The following is a 17,385-nucleotide window of genomic DNA, read 5'->3' as shown; positions in this document are numbered from 1 at the left end:
GTTAAGCTCCGCTGTCTGTTTTTATTTATAATGGTTTTCGTGTTGAATATAAATCGAGATATCGTCCATGTGAGATGGCACTATGATACATATTTTATGTCTGTGAGATGCCACTTTGATATAGTTTTGTCTGTGAGATGACGCTATGATATAGTTTTTGTATCTATGAGATGACGCTATGATATAGTGTTGTGTCTGTGAGATGACGCTATGATATAATGTTTGTGTCTGTGAAATGACACTTTGATATATTTTTGTGTCTGTGAGATGACGCTATTATATAGTGTTCGTGTCTGTGAGACTCAGATGATACTATGAACTAGTTTTTGTGTCTGTGAGATGACATTGTTATATAAATGCTGTCTGTGAAATGACACTACGATATAGATTTTTGTGTCTGTGAAATGACGTTATGATATAGTGTTTGTGTCTGTTAGATGACACTTTGATATAGTTTTTGTGTCTGTCAGATGACACTTTGATATAGTTTTCGTGTCTGTGAGATGACGCTATGATATAGTTGTTTGTGTCTTTGAGATGACGTTATGATACTGTATATATTTTGAGTGTATGAGATGACACTGTTATATAGTTGTTTGTGTCTGTGAGGTGACGCTATAATATATATTTTGAGGGTTTGAGATGACACTGTGATATAGTTGTTTGTGTCTGTGAAATGACGCTATTATATATATTTTGAGTGTTTGAGATGACACTGTAATATAGTTGTTTGTGTCTGTGAAATGACGCTATATATATTTTGAGTGTATGAGATGACACCGTGATATAGTTGTTTGTGTCTGTGAGGTGACGCTATAATATATATTTCGAGTGTATGAGATGACACTGTGATATAGTTGTTTGTGTCTGTGAAATGACGCTATGATATATATTTTGAGTGTATGAGATGACACTGTGATATAGTTGTTTGTGTCTGTGAGATGACGCTATGTTATATATCTTGAGTGTATGAGATGACACTGTGATTAGTTGTTTGTGTCGTTGAGATGACACTGTGCTATAGTTGTTTGTGTCGTTGAGACGACGCTTTGTTATATATCTTGAGTGTATGAGATGACACTGTGATATAGTTGTTTGTGACTGTGAGATGACGCTATGATATATATTTTGAGTGTATGAGATGACACCGTGATTAGTTGTTTGTGTCGGTGAGATGACATTGTGATATATTTGTTTGTGTCGTTGAGATGAGGCTATGTTATATATCTTGAGTGTATGAGATGACAGTGTGATATAGTTGTTTGTGTCTTTGAGATGACGTTATGATACTGTATATATTTTGAGTGTATGAGATGACAGTGTGATATAGTTGTTTGTGTCGTTGAGATGACACTGTGATTAGTTGTTTGTGTCGTTGAGATGACACTAGAGAACATACATTTCTTCTGTATTATCACATTGCCTAAATATAGGTGGTAACAATAGAATAGATACATTAAGCAAAACAAATGTAGAAATGTAAACACTGATGATTTAATTATCCGAACGATCCAACCAGTCGTTTTGACGGATTCAAACAATCGATTTCTTAGGGTCTGAAATACGACGAAAGATCAACTACCACAAACAAACTATATATCACACACACTGTATACGACAGGCGAGCTATGTTCACGTCATTTATCATAAGTATGGTACAATTTCACAATACATTTAGATACTGTAGGTTTAGGTATAGAAGTAGTACTCAATTTGTCATATAAATTCGGCCCATTACGGTTCACGTATTACATTGAAATACATGTTATACTGTGTTTCAGGTGATTGGAACTTCATTCACGTCAGAGTGCGTATAGCGTGTTGCTTTCAAACAGTCATACAGTCCAAATTATCTTCAAATGTTTGTTCCTAAATCGACTGAAAGACAGTATGATAAACCATTAGTGTCCTATCACGGCGGACGAGTCACGTGTTTACATATTTGGTAACGTACAACACTCCATCAAACGATATTCTCGCTTAACAAAGCGCCAATCTCTACCAGAGAAGAAATAATATTATTTTATATTGAACGAACACGTGTATTCTATCCTTTGAATGTATGAACCGCGTTCTGGCCAAAGGTAGGTCACCACGTGATCGCTCTGCTGGCCAGTCACTGGGTCTGACTCTCCTTGTCTACGTATAAGTTACTCTCGTCGTTGACAGATCCCTTGCTGCCTGACTTTGGCACCTGATGAGTGTTATCAGTACTTGTTAGCATGGTAGCCATTTCGTACTTATCTCCTTTAGGTGTTTTGCACGAGTCGTTACGCCATTGTTTGCTTTTCGCAGGAACGCTACTTTCCCTGGTATATATGCTACGATCCATGTCTGCTCGACCCAGACATTTGAATGCTTTCGCAAAACTGCGACGAAAGTTGTCGCTCAGGAAAGCGTAAAGTACTGGATTGAGCATACTGTTTGCGTTTGTGAGGACAGTAAAAAAACTAAACAAGTAAACACGCCACTCTGGTAAGCTGAATCCGCTTTTCATGAACGTGAGGTGAACTTGGAATCCCCAGTAGGGAAGCCAACAAATTATGTACACAAAGATCACGGTAAGAACCATCCGGGTCACTTTCCTGTGTGTTCTCCTCTTTTCCTTCGATTTGATAACAGGCCCAACCGTACGTAAGCGGAGAATGACGGATAGGTAAAGAACGGATATCATGGACACAGGAATCGCAAAACCAAGCAGAAACGTGTACCAAGTAAACGCTTTGCTAGCTGGTATGAGCTGTCCTTTTGGCCAGACGATGGTGCAGGTTTCATGTGTCGGATTTCCCATGTCCTGTTGGACAGTCGTCGAGTACAGAATTATGGGTAACATCACCACGAAGGATATTGACCAGAGACATAGGCACACAAAAAACGCGATATTTGTGGTCCGGTACTGGCTTGACCGCACCGGATGACAGACCGCCAGATATCGGTCACCGCTGAGAGCGGTCAGTGTAAAGATTCCTGTGAATAGGTTGATGGACACCAGGACAAAGAAAATTTTACACATGGCTGCACCAAATGGCCAGTAATGTAGAATAGAAGTTGTTACCAGGAAAGGTAGACTCATGAGAAAGAACGCGTCAGATATGGCCAAATTTAAAATGTATAAGTTTGTCACAGTCTTCATTTTAGCAAACCGAAGAACAACATATATCACCAATCCATTTCCAATCAGGCCGATAAAACATATTAAAGAGTATGACGTCACAAGTATAACAGTCATGCTGGAAATAGAGGTAGGAAAGCCCATAGTGACGTTGGCCACGGCTGTTGTGTTGTCCTCTTCGTCACAATACTCGAGGAAGTCATACTCATAGGACGTGTTACTGGAGTTGGTGAGCGCCATATCTACCGTGTCCTGACAAGTGACTGTGATGTTATCGATGAGTATGTGAGTGTCTCAAATACTGGATGCCCTGTAAGTTAAAACAAAAGTCAATTACATTCTTGAATAACAGTTCTCTTAATACACTAAAAACTACCGTGAAGCCTGTTCTGTAGCGAATTATTGCATTTTTTTTTTTATTAAATTACTGATTACACAGCTTTAAAGAATAAACTCGTTTTGTACTGTAGTCTGTAACACTTAGTACACATTAAATAGATATAGTCTTACTATAAACGTTTGTGTATCTTCCTTATCACGGTTTAACAAACCATGTCCGAATACGTTTTTCCCTTTCGTTTCGGTTTTGCAAAACATACTCTCTGGGCTTGATTTATTTTTTCAATTACACACAATTCCCTCTCGAAACAAGATTTCTTAGTCTTTATTAACCAAAATATGGTTCTAAAGCTATTTATAGCACTTCCTTACTACTATATTACTAATTCTCTACAAAATTATCTTTATATGTATTTCTTAGTGTGAGTGTGCACATCACTTAGATAAGAGGTCTTAAAGTGTACATGCATACGCCCAATGCATACATTTTCATATATTTAAAAACAACATGGTGGTGATGTAAGGAATTTAATTACACACCAAATTAAAAAGTAAAGAAAGGAAAATATCTTTGGTTATAAGTGTTGCAACGGTGGCAGCATATCCTTAACTCACGTTACTCTTACACATACGATCATGTTGTGCGATACAAAATGCCAACTGTTGGGTATTGTTCCCACACCATCAGTTGAAGAAGCAGCAGGCCAATTGTAGTATGTGTCTGTAAACGTATAGGTTTTACTTAAAATATTACTTCACATGCAGTGTAGTTACTAAAGAATATTAATCCTCAGCTTCAAATTGTCCCCTACATTTTCGTGTCCAATACAATAAATGTATTAGCCATATAATATATAAAACTATGTAAATGATACTTTAATAAATGTTCGGGCAAGATTTCAAAACCAAGCATTGCAACTGAAAATACGAGTAAACTGACTAAGCAACATGACATATAGCAGACAGTAAAAACGACCCTGACCTATCTGTCGACGGATCGTTTAATCACAGAAATATACTGTATACACCTACAGGAGCAAAACACAACACTAATGGTTTCTCTGAGCATTAAACAAACACTTGTTCGATGTTGAACGTATGAGATAAATGTTTGGTATATATCAAAAGCGCCCTTGACATGGGAAGCCAGCGAAATCAGACGATGATTAATTACGAGAACATATTATTTGAAAACAGATATGTTAGGCCAATAGCTAGTATATACTATAGAAAGCACTGGTCCAATTAGGCACTCAACCGACGAAGGATTACAACTAAACAGCCCTTCTCATTACATGGAACAGCTGATAGCCTCATACCGCAAACAATTTGTTTAAGAAACATCAAACCGATATATTCATCCGCACTTCACGTGAACTCGGCCACATAACTCCTTTCCACTGCATGTCCGTTCTGTAGGGAAGGAGGCATTCGGGATAAAAACGACCAGACTGGGTAATTGACCGTTCTTGATTATTGATTCTGCTGTATTAATGGTTGGAAGCGCTTTCTGTGTGATGTTTTTTTCTCTACTTATAATTGCACTCTGTTTGATGTAAGCTCTAGCCAGATTAACACTGTTTAGATTTGAGATCATTGGTTTTTGCCTGTTCATGTTTATAGACAAGACAACTACTTACAGAGGGTTTAGGAGTCTGCATGGGGTTACAGAATCTAGTAAAAAAAACAATCCTCAGATGGAGCATTACATAAACCTCTCATCAATAAGAAATGAAACAGTATGTAGTTACCCGTTAATTGGGGTGGGTCGGTACGTCTGTAACATGACTTTCAAAATATGTGTTCTTTTCAATATCTCAGGGAAAAAACATATGTTTTAGAATAAAAAAACATGCATTTGTCTGTTGGTCATAATGAGCGTGTTGACACCTAGACAGCCATCTAACACTTCGTGTGTGGTCACTGCTGAACATCAAAGGATTGGATCACTACTTGATTGCTTAACAGGATAAACAATGGTTCCATGTTCTCCATTAGTGTAGATAATTGCTTCAAAATCTGACCTTAACACTTATTTTTCCTGAAAATCCCAATATCAATCAATGATGTAGCACTATTTCCAAAAAGCAATATCATTTGGTTAATTTGTATACCGTCTGTTGTACTCTAAGGGGGATATAGGCTAATCTCTTTCCTTAAAATACTATTTATTTTTCCGCTGGTCATGGATATTAAATAAAGGTTCATCAGAGATAAATGCCTTCGTTATTGATTCGCTATCGAATGTCTTCCATCCTTATTATACTTTATTTGTTTGGGAAACGGTATTTATTGTATAACGCAAAAGCAATTTAACATTGGGCTTATCTTAAAAGGTTATAGATTTAGAAAACATTTTAGAAGTCGTCTTATCGTAATGGTAAAATACAGGTTCTATATACATTTTAAAGAAGAAAAAAAACTTATAGATCAGATCTCCCTGGCGGGGCGCTTTAACCTCTCACAAAACTCTGTTGGGAATTAATGTTGTCTCTTTATTCAAAATCTGTTGCCTTATTTTAGAGACTGAAAGAAGTTTAAATACATGTATGTGATTTTCCATGTGCATTTGATATTATTTGGTTGTTTTCTAACAAGCATGAATGCCAACCGAATGTCCATGATGAAGAAAAGACATTTATCGTGCCACAGATAATTGCCGGTGAGCTGTACCTCAAGTACCCTGATTGGTGTGAGCGTCCTGACAAACTAAGCTCTAATGATGAACGACGCGACAGAGCAACGGTAACCCCTTTATTACCACAACACACATTGACAAAATGGACATTTCTGTGACGGGAATAACGGATCGCTTGATGTTGCACGACAATGTACGTTTGTTCCCAACTGACCTATTCAAAACGAAAGTGAGGTCCACATGACTCGCGACAGTAAATTTCTATTATCGAACTCACACATAATTAAGATTAATTTAATAATAAATAACTACTTACATCTAAAGCATTATTAAAATGCTAATTCAACGTAAGCAGGAGACAATTGTGAATCCAATATAATGTTAAATGATTGACAAGCTTTACCCTTAGTAAGGCGTTAGGGTTTTTGTTCATTGTTTTCATTGTGGTTATGGAATTTTTTTGTACATTGAAGTATATAAGATTTATACGAAAGATGATTTTACTCGTGTCATTCCACTTCAAACCTTAACACGTAGCCCTGTTTTAAGACATTGTCGACGGTGCATTGTATCCTACGGAAAATTCACACTACCGAGCCAATATTGATTGTAAACGTGTCCAACCATAATCGTCGTGACCATATGACCACCAGAGGGTGAAGATCATTTGAGAAAATATCTCCCACTTTGGGTTTAAGTATAAAAATAACGTTTGCAATCACTAAGGGAATCGGAATGTGAACGTTTGATGTCGAAGCCTCCTGTACTGTAATCCAACGTATTCTAAACACTAAGTGCTATTCCTTCGAAACTGTTTTTCAATAGTCTCTACGTATTTTAGTCACTTTCATATTTTGCTGTAGTTTTAGCGATTTTGAGTTCGAATTAAACTTTTGTTTATGCTCCCCTGTTGCTGTTTTGCTTAATATCTACATTGTTATGAATTACATGGTATGATAGGTTTTCAATAATTCCCTTTGTGACGTCGTACAGTCCAAACAAGCAAACAAGCAAACATAGATGTAACTCCATTTAAGCTTGAGAAGAATAAAAATAAAAAAGGGCTCGGTGTTTTTATCCGTCTTACTAAATCTCTCTACCCGAGCATTTTCCTTACCAAAGGCCACGTATTACAATCAATACAGTGAGTGACAAGCTGAAACAACCGTTCGATTTGTAGACGTGTTCTTTTTGAACACGACTTGTTGACGCCGTAACGCTTTTGATTGTTTTACATGCCTTTATTAAGGTTAACTGATGACAGGTGTCATCTCCATTTAGAGTCATTGTCTGAAATGCTACTCTAAAATCATCAACAACTGCTTGTGATTATGTTTCGTTGCATTATCAAAGACTCATCACTATTCCGTCTTTGCGTATTGCAGAGTTATCTTCTCTTGGGAGCAGGTATTGATTGTTACGTCACTTGTTTGTGAGAGTAACGTCATCACTTTTTGAGAAAACGACGTAATTTTCTCGCACAAACCAATGACGTAACAATCAATACCTGCTCCCAAGAGAAGATAACTCTGCNTCGTACATTGTCTAAGGGAACACAGTTTGTAACCGATACATAACTATACTTATGTCAATTGGGTCGATATAAATCACACGCAACCGTCGAACAGCTCGTGAATAACAAATCAACGAATTGAACGTCATATTTCCTTTCATTTGAGCTAAAAATGCTAGTTCGACATTGTGTAGTAATTTTTATACATTCAAGTAAAATGAGCCGGAAGCAATATAAAAACGAGTTTTGTATACACATATCATGGGATACATAACATTTATATGTAGTTGTCGGAGAAAATAAGTAAATAGTAAGTCTCTTTGTGTCTGAAAACAGGACAATTACCATTCTTATAGCTAAGTATATTCAACAGCGGTCAAATGTGATTAGGCTGTGATGGAAGTCCTACAAGTACACCGGAACGGTATGGTTTCCTTTGCTACTCAAATGACAGTGTCGAACACATCGATTGGCAAGTTAATAACCTTGTGTCCATTTACCAACAATAACTGAGTTCACGAGACCTATATCATGAACTGCCTTCGCGGCCATCGGCTAATTTCGAGATGTAGGCGTCATCAAAGGCATAAATGTATCAAACAGTTAAAGATGGGTTACCGCTGTTTTGCCTTGTCATTATGTAAAAGATGAATAAGATCATCTTTTTATGGTATCATATAAGGTTTTTCACTTCCGCAAAATACAACCATTGAAATCAATTTTAAACTTTAATTAGCATTTTAATAATAAATCGTATTTTTGCGCTTAACGTAGCTTATGTTAATTAGGTACAATTTCCACCTGCTAGGGTACTGATGAAATATGTGGTCGGACAATTTCCACCTGCTAGGGTATAGATGTAATATGTGGTCGGACAATTTCCACCTGCTAGGGTATTGATGCGTTCGCCTGACTTATTTAAAAGTAGTACGAATGGTTCGTTTACAATATATGATCTTTCAGGGACGTCACGCATCCTTCACGAACAGTGTCTCTTGGCTATCATCGTCTGACATCACGTAGCATATACTTGTTGTCTTTCACATTTCGTTTAAGTCATATGCTAAATAACCACTTTAAAATTCTTCCAACAAACTAGCCTCTAGATAATGCCTTTAATTACAAAAATACTGTAAATATATTCATAATTATTTAAGCAAGTAACACTACAAATTCAGTTGTCAGTTATATATAAAACAAACAAAATCACCAACGCTGGAATAGTTTGCTTTTCTCATAAAGGACGTAAGAATACATTCCACGAAATGAAAACTATACAACATATAAGTATTTCTTTTGATACCTACACAATAACTTTAAGGAAACTGAAATTTGTACAAATCATCTTTGACAAAATCGGACTTTGACATTTCGAGAAGTTTAAATTATAAATCGCATCCTTGATATGATTTAATAATTGCACAATTTCAAACATCGATCCGTTAAAAGTCATGATGCATCATCCTAATTAGGCGTTTCCTGATACGCCGTAATTAAGGAAACCTGATGTCTCTAGAGTTTCCTATATCCGCATGTGTAAGTGAAGGCCTTTCATCACGTACCATTCAATGTCCTGGACCCGTTTGTTTGAAATGTCTCGAAGAATATTAAATCAATTGGCAATCTTGTAAAATTCGAAAAGTTGAGGAAAACTTTAAAAAATGTTTGACACAAGTGGAGCTAGGTCATAGTTGACCCTGTGTTGTTTTTACAAAGGGCCAGTCACTGACCATTAACATTTTAACCAAGCGTGTATATCTATCAGCTCAGTAAACAATTTTCAAAAGAAAGATTTTTGTCGGCTCTTTCTGTCATTGTGAAGCAGAATTCACGCCAAGCGTTGGCTTATTTGGCATTGGGAAAATAGCTTCTTTGTCACACATTCATGATTCCTCAAAACTCAGGTGAGCATAATATAGACCTATCTTTATAATTATATATTGATACTCATGACCAGGAATGTTATAGAGATGACAGACGCGTTATTATAAGAAATTGTTGCGACATAACGAATGTTAAGTTAATAGAGACTCACCATTAGCTATACTGAGCATAATTACATGTACATGTATGTATATTGCTCAAAACTCCTCATTCAGACATTCGTTAAAATAAAGATTTTACAAAAGCTATCAAATAAAGGAGAAACAATACTTCTACAGAAATGGTTCCCCCACATTATGGAGTATTTTGCACCTATGATGAAAAAATATGACTTACATGTATTTCTATCTTCGAGATTTTAGGGTCAACCATGATAAAATAATGCTGCGGAATTCGTCGGTGAACTTCGTACAGCTTACACCTCCAAAACACTGTGTCGTACCTGTCCATAAAGGACGTTAGCTTACCTGTCCATACAGAATGGTAACTTACACCTCCAAAATACCTGTGTTGTACCTGTCCATACAGAACGGTAGACACGTCACATTCAGCGCCTTGCTAATTAAACGCACCTTGTTGATTTATTAGCATGGTCATATGTTATATTTATCAACTACGTAGTATGCTAAGGTGGTCATACGCTAGCGTTGTGGTCTATCATTTGTTTATTTAAATATCTTATTTCAGGTAAAAGCATTGGGTTATATAATATCATACAGTCATTTACTTATTTTTTTTTTATTGCTGTCTTTGTAACTACATTTTTAGAAATGGTCGCTGGCGTTTTAATATTAAATTCACTGCAAAAGCTCATAAAACTAACAATGTCTGTCAATGCCAGAGTAAATATTAAACGGAAATTGCTTTGTCTTTTTTATCTGGTTTATATCATTGTCTAAGCAATGACATTTTAGGCCTGGAACGAATATTTTAGAATTTGTCAGCATACAACAGCGTGGAACAATCTCCACGTTGGGCCATTTGTACATGTCTTCCTATGTTCTGCATATTGCATTAGATTGTTCTTATCTGGAGCGACAGCTCGTGAGTATCTTCTGGAGCCTTCATAGATAAAACGACATTATAGGTACTGCTGCTGTAATACAGTGCTAATGTAGACTGCGGGTTTGTGTTACAGTTCTTTGTCAACTTCACGTTCAGAAATACAACACAGGCAACATGAGTTACAATGGAAATCGTACTTGTATTCAGTTTATTACTGTTCTTAAATGTAACATATGATTATTAATACCAATGGGATTGCAAGCTTGTTTGGGTCGGTCGTGACCTCTAGAGCTTTTGACATCGTTTGAACCCCGTTGTGATGGAAGGCGCGGGTTTGTAACACGGTAGTTATTGTCCCCGTCAAATTCAGTGTTATAAGTTTGTGTGAGAAATAAAATGAAACAAAGAGCAGTTGAAAATCAGCCTAGAAGTCGCCAATGTTCCTAACAAAAACTGACCAGCACCGTAGCTAATCCATAATCAATAGATCAACGTTAATGTAACATGAAACATGTACAATGTAGAAACTGGTGAAGGTCAGACAGAGCGGAGGGACCGGTTGAAAGATCACACGATAATTATCGGGAAATAATCCCTTCCGTAGACTTGTCTGAGGGGACACAGATGGCGGTCGTGTGATGCGGATTGCCAGCTTGATCACTTCCGTATTCACGTGCCTCAATTTGTTTGTCTATATGGTTTCAGTATCCGATCGGGGGCTGGTGAATATGTGGCTGATATCAGTTGTTCAGTGAAGAAAACGCACATACCTAATTTTAACTAAGCAAGAATGCATAACCAGAAAGCACTAGTTACGGACAGAAATTATTTTTTATGAATATCTTGAGATTAATTATAGATATAGGAATTCACAAATGACATATATAAATGATATGTCAAAAGAAGCGAAGGAGGCAGTAAATGAACGGGAAAACCCTGCTTAAGGTTGACATCTATCAATATATAATGGCACAGATTTTTTTTCCGTTGTTAAGATAAAATATAATCTGTTAGCCATATTGGTTAGTATTTTAATTTATCATATGAATACCGTGTTATGCAGTGACATAAAGCCATCACATAAATTATGTTTATGTAACGTGTGTAATATCACTCCGGATGTGACGTCCCAATCGAATATATTTACATTTGGTGTGGCAAAGCCCTTCTATATTACTACTAAAGTACTGACAATAGCAGCTTCATGGTATGAGACTATAACTGAAGTTGGTCTTGTCACCTCCGAGCGACCTTACAGTGTCACTACCAAACGTATCGGTATCTTCTGCTTTGATCCCGAACACCAGCTGCCTGTCTCAAGTGTCTGTGAGATCAACAAACAATTTTACGCCTGGATTGCACGATCAACATCAACAACATGCCGGACTGCAAATATAACTCTGACCTGATTACTGCGGGCTTTCGTTGAGTGCGTGCGCCGGATATAGGTTGCAATAAAATCGGATAATGTTTAACGACACTTGAATAGTTATTTACAAAATGTTATTTGTTACTATTTTATGAATTGAGAATATGATATATATAAATTAAAAACGTATGAATTATTAACGAAAGTTGCGTTTTAAGTCTTTTCAATTTTGTATGGGAAATAGCGCGTGTCGTCAGCTGTTATCTTAGTGCCGTTCTAGATATAGACCTGACCTGACGGTAATAAGCGGGAAATTTGTAAGTTGGAAAAGACATACATTATTTTTTGCGATTTCTCATTACGAAAATATAAATATTTATTGCTTAAAGGAACAATCAATGTGACGTCACGTCATTGTGAAGCAGACGCAATTTTCATCGTTTCAGAGGCGGCCAAGTGCAAAATATTCGTTTCAGATCACAATTATACAGTTTACTTTGTATTATATGATGCAAAGAATCTGTCATAAGTTTCCCTTCATATTAGATTTATGATACTCGTTTTGGATTTTTCATATTTGCTCGCCACAGGCTCGTATCATAAATTGAATATGAAGGGAAACTTATGACAGATCCTCTATGTATTTAATTGTGCATGCATTGAATGACCTTCCTTTCTGGATCAAACATTGTAACGTATGTGTGCAGCAAAGTTATCAATAATGGGGTACTTAATGTACATGTATCAGCCTTCTGCCGGGCGTTCACGTGACACGTCTCATGCGGTGAATTATGATAAAATCATGTCAGGAATAGAATAACCGTTGTAATTATGAATATTTGAATATTTAATCATATAAAGTATCTGGTTGTCATATCTTTCCAAGTTATATTCTACGCTAGGTTGTGTTTTTGTTATTTTATGAAATTAAATTATTATCTTATACATAATGTAACATAGATCTACATTGCCTAGGAATTTTTGCGGAAGTTCAACTCAAATAGATGGCATGCTCGGTACAAGTGTGTGTTATACATCCATGCGCTCACATGGGGAATCCACACTGTAGGCTGTTATACATGTACCATAGGGAACAGATATCTCAGAAGTATAAAATTGTCGGTCATCGTTAGGGAAACGATAAAAATGTATATGAAAATCTCTCAAAAACCTATTACAGGTACTTAGAACAAATGCGAACAAAACGATTGGCATCGTAATTTAAAAAATCCTTAGATTTTGATATCCGTGTCACTGCATAGCTTACAGGCACTGTTACTAAACTCATATTTTAACTGACGTTTCTAATATTACATTACCGCTGATAAATCCTATAAGACATAGAACATAAATCGTTGAAATTGAATTGCTTCAGTTTTATATAGGTTGTACGAAGTGCAGTCCTGTCTATCCAGAGCAATATCATACGCTTATGGCTTTTAACAATCAACAAACATATGTTTCATGTTAGTAAGGTTAGAATTAAGTATATTTGCTCTATTTCTCAAGCAAAATAGAAGTTTGAAATATTGAGTTTAACTTCAAGCTAGCAATAAAGAAAGGTTGCAAATAGTTTTGACGATGTTAAGTTCGTGTAACTAAGCACACATCAATATACCTCTTCTGTTTTTATCTCTTCCATTATTGTGGGTTTTTTTTAATCTCACCATCGCATGTGCCTAGAGTGTAAGCTTTTAGAGCTTTCCATAAAACACGAATACCAATCTCCAATTTTCCTATCAAGCCGTTAGTGGTTCAAACTTTAACCCAAGTTGTCTTCATTAACCAATCACTGGCACGACATTGCGACCCAGACAATAAGCCCTGGGCAGGGCAACGCAGTATCTGCTGAAACCTCTATTGACAGCAACTCAGGACACACAGCGAGTACACATTACGCAATAAGAGCACCAGACCGCGTGACTTCCGGCTAGGACACACAATTAAAGAAAAAAAACGAGTCAAAACATGTAATATGCTAGAAATAAAGGAGTCAGGAAAGTATAAACCGCCATGAAAACCTAAAAGATAGCGGCAGACAACGAATTCCTGTTATTGCTCATTCGTTTTCCAGTAACATTTGGTTTTGTTTTGAAACATTTTGGTTTCGTGCATGTTTTCCTTGAAATGGGCGTCAACTAAAATTGCATATTATTACTGTACACTTTCAAATCAGGAAACTTAGCAGCATATATGTTTCACATTGTGATAATAGTGTGGTATACCAATAGCTGATAGATCTATGCTGTATATGGTGTTGGGCTTGTGTTTGTGACGATGGTATCCTGCCGAAAGTATTCCAACAAAAAATAGCGTCTGCCAAACGGTTTACGGCCTATACGCTGTCGGGTTATAACAATAGAACGTGGGATACGGTAGGGATTTTTTTGACAGCATGAATGTCCTTGGCAACAAGATATACGCGTCTGCAGGATGCTTTACGCTATGCGACGTCAGGTTTAAACAATAGAGCGTGAATACGACAAGGATTGTCTTGACAGTATTAATGTCTTTGGTTTTTTCCCGGTGCTTGTGTACGATATCACAGGAACCAAGAATAGTCGTTTATGCCCGAGATCGATGCAGATTACGGGAATCTACATAATCAGAAGTCTGGTCTTCATTTAAATAAAGTAATTATAATACTTAATTGGTATTCAATCCTACGCATTTTGTTAATTTCTATTCAATATATACTTTCCCCTGTTTGGAGTTTTGTAACAAACATTTACATTTGAGAATATGATGACATTAATGGTGCATACGTCAAACTGAGTACAATATGATCAAATTATTGTTATTGGAATTGTATATTTATGGAATATGAAAATCAAGAACAAATACCAGAAGGTTATATTATTGACGTTAATGGATAAGATAACTTCCATGTAAACTACTTGGAACTCAAGGCAATAAATTACATACTGCATACTTATTTATTTTCAATAACCATATTAAATATTATCAGTAAAAATAAGCACAGCTCAATATCAATAGGAATTTTTATATAAAAACAAATTAGTTTGTTACCTGAAAGGACCTTAACTTGCATTTGGTCAATACATAAAAAATACAAATAAAACAATCAAGCCAACGGTGATGTATTTCTTTTTCAAATGAAAACCGTGTAGCTGTTTAAGCAGTGCTAGGAATAACTGTTTGACTTGGTACACACATCTTGGTCCCTGTTCACAGTACGCTAAGTCAACTTTCTGCGATGTCCGAATGCTATTATTTCCATACGTTTAGTATCATTTTTACGGCATATATACAACTTGATCAATTCTGGTAAATTTCATCTTTGCATTTCGAATTTAATTATTTGGCGACATGTTACACTGTTCTGCACTCTTTAAATAAAATCTAAATAGCTGTATTTCACTATTTGATTTGCATGTGTCTTTTGTACTTGTAACCACAAATTCTCCGGAGACAGCTTAACCTTCTGTTTTAGTTGTCTCTGCACTGGTCTGTTTTAAATACTGAATGATTAACGTTGGATTGGAGCATACAGATCGCTTAACACTTTAAGTAGTCCTTATGGTCCCATTCTAAACACATAACAAACACATTACCATCTCCTTCAAGAAACATCACCCCACACTTAAGAATTGAATTTAAAAAACGTTCAAACTTTGTATCTTAAGGGTAACGATTCGATGAACAACAACTTAACGTCAGTCGTACGGTGTAATATAAAAGGAGTAGAGAGGACCGCTGGGTATCTTTGTAACTCCAAACATACGGTATGCATCACGTAAGTACATTATGTATCTTGGTACATCAGTACCTTTGATTTGTATACCATTTTATTTATACATACATTGTCTTCTTGATGTATTTGATCATCAAAAAGTGTCACGCTACATGTGCATAGATAAAAATAGAAATGAACGAAGATTGCAAATAAAGATAGGGCAAACACAGATATGCCCCTCACACCCAGTGTGGAGAAAGACATTATTAGTCTGGAATGGCCTTGTAGACAGCGTTGTTGTATTACCAGACAGTGACCAAATAACACAACTAGCGATATATTTCCAGCCATTCATTACAGATGGAATAATACATTGGAGTTCGCCTTCCATTATACGGTTCGGCTGGCTATCGTGTACTGAGAACTGACACATCCCGTTTGTCAAACCTGAATTAAACATATCAGAGAGGGCAGCACAAAAACCTGATAGACATCGTCTTTGCAGTTTTTCTTCCATGTCAATATGCCACAATGATTCAAATAAAACCTGATTCTAAATAAATGCGTGTTGAAATATCATTGGACCACAAGTTCATCTTTTTAACAAATGGATGTTGTGAAGCGGGAGCAACAGATAATGCACGATTCGGTTAGTTTAACGAGGTCCCAGTTGGGAGTACAGCGATGCAGGTCGTAAAGTTAAGAATCAACATCCAGCTTCCTCTGTGGCTAATACGTCACCTAGAATTATTAACGCCCAACTTCTTTGAATACCACGTGTGCGTGTTCGGTTGGAAATCTAGCTTATTTGACATTAAAATTTAGCTCACGAAAAATAATTTGTATTTTCCCAAGAAGATGACATGGAACGGAAAGTTGCGCATTTTCAAAAACATATAAATATATTACAACAACTGTGCCTGTATCGAAATATTGGGCCCCAGTCTTATTTGGTGTTCCAGGACTATAGTTCTAGTTCGATCCATCTGGTCACAAAAGGGATGTAACTCCAGAATTGACAGTCGTAGGTACAGTCTCGGGTCAGTGCTCGTGAGCAAACACGTCCGACCCATTACTCGTAAACCTATAGTTGCGTGGATGTATTATTGTATTTCATTGTTCAGCAATAATGGCTTACGTCTGTTTCAACAAATTGACCAGAATCAAAATTGGACTGTCAAAGTCGATGAGCCCGCTAAAAAGTAATGTCGTGACGTCTGTATTGTAGTTTGCGACGTCTGTAATCACTGCTCCTGACAATGGTATGCTGAGTTATGGTCAATATAACATATAATGGCATGGATGTTAGCTCCATCGTAGACAGCTGATGTAGTATTAACGTCACTGACATACATCAGTCAGAGTAGCGATGTAGTCTCCCGTGACATTCGGTACCACCGAACCCTTTCCATTTAAGCATAGACAGGGGAGGTTATCTAAGCTATGGGTACTACAGGATTGGTGGCGTGATTAACGCACAGAAAACGTCTTCTACAGTGATGTATCGATATATGTTTGTATCGTGGTAGATGTGTTTCGCTTGAGATCGGGATCAGTGTAGGTCGGGTGAAATTCTCATCTTTTATACGAAGTCGTTTGTTCTGTTGAAGTAGTGTTTACTCCAGTGAGCATTACACATGTAACAAAAAGCTTAAAAAGAGTATTTTCTGCGTCATTTGTACAGTTTATAACGGATAAACGTAGCGTATGAATATATACATAGCGAATCTGTCTATTCCGATTTACAAGATTTTTTATTGAAAATCAGAAACACATGATTCCATTGTCACGCAAGAAAGTGCAAATGACATAAACAGTACATGGGTAC

At 36.6% G+C, this 17,385-nt stretch overlaps 1 protein-coding gene across 1 annotated transcript in view; it reads right to left on the bottom strand.

Annotated features, from left to right (window-relative positions):
* Window positions 1–1,359: 1,359 nt before the first annotated feature.
* LOC110464243 (somatostatin receptor type 2-like) overlaps window positions 1,360–17,385 on the bottom strand; it is a 69,233-nt gene continuing 53,207 nt past the window's right edge. The window contains exon 2 of the mRNA XM_021519351.1: window positions 1,360–3,422. Within this exon, the coding sequence (XP_021375026.1) occupies window positions 2,117–3,352 (1,236 nt within the window). The 5' untranslated portion in view covers window positions 3,353–3,422 and the 3' untranslated portion in view covers window positions 1,360–2,116. The remainder of the gene's footprint in view (window positions 3,423–17,385) is intronic.

The sequence above is a fragment of the Mizuhopecten yessoensis genome, unplaced genomic scaffold (assembly GCF_002113885.1).
Source record: "Mizuhopecten yessoensis strain PY_sf001 unplaced genomic scaffold, ASM211388v2 scaffold10975, whole genome shotgun sequence".
NCBI lineage: Eukaryota > Metazoa > Mollusca > Bivalvia > Pectinida > Pectinidae > Mizuhopecten > Mizuhopecten yessoensis.
The sequence above is the reverse complement of the archived record's forward strand: the minus strand, read 5'-3'. Positions and strand labels throughout refer to the sequence as shown.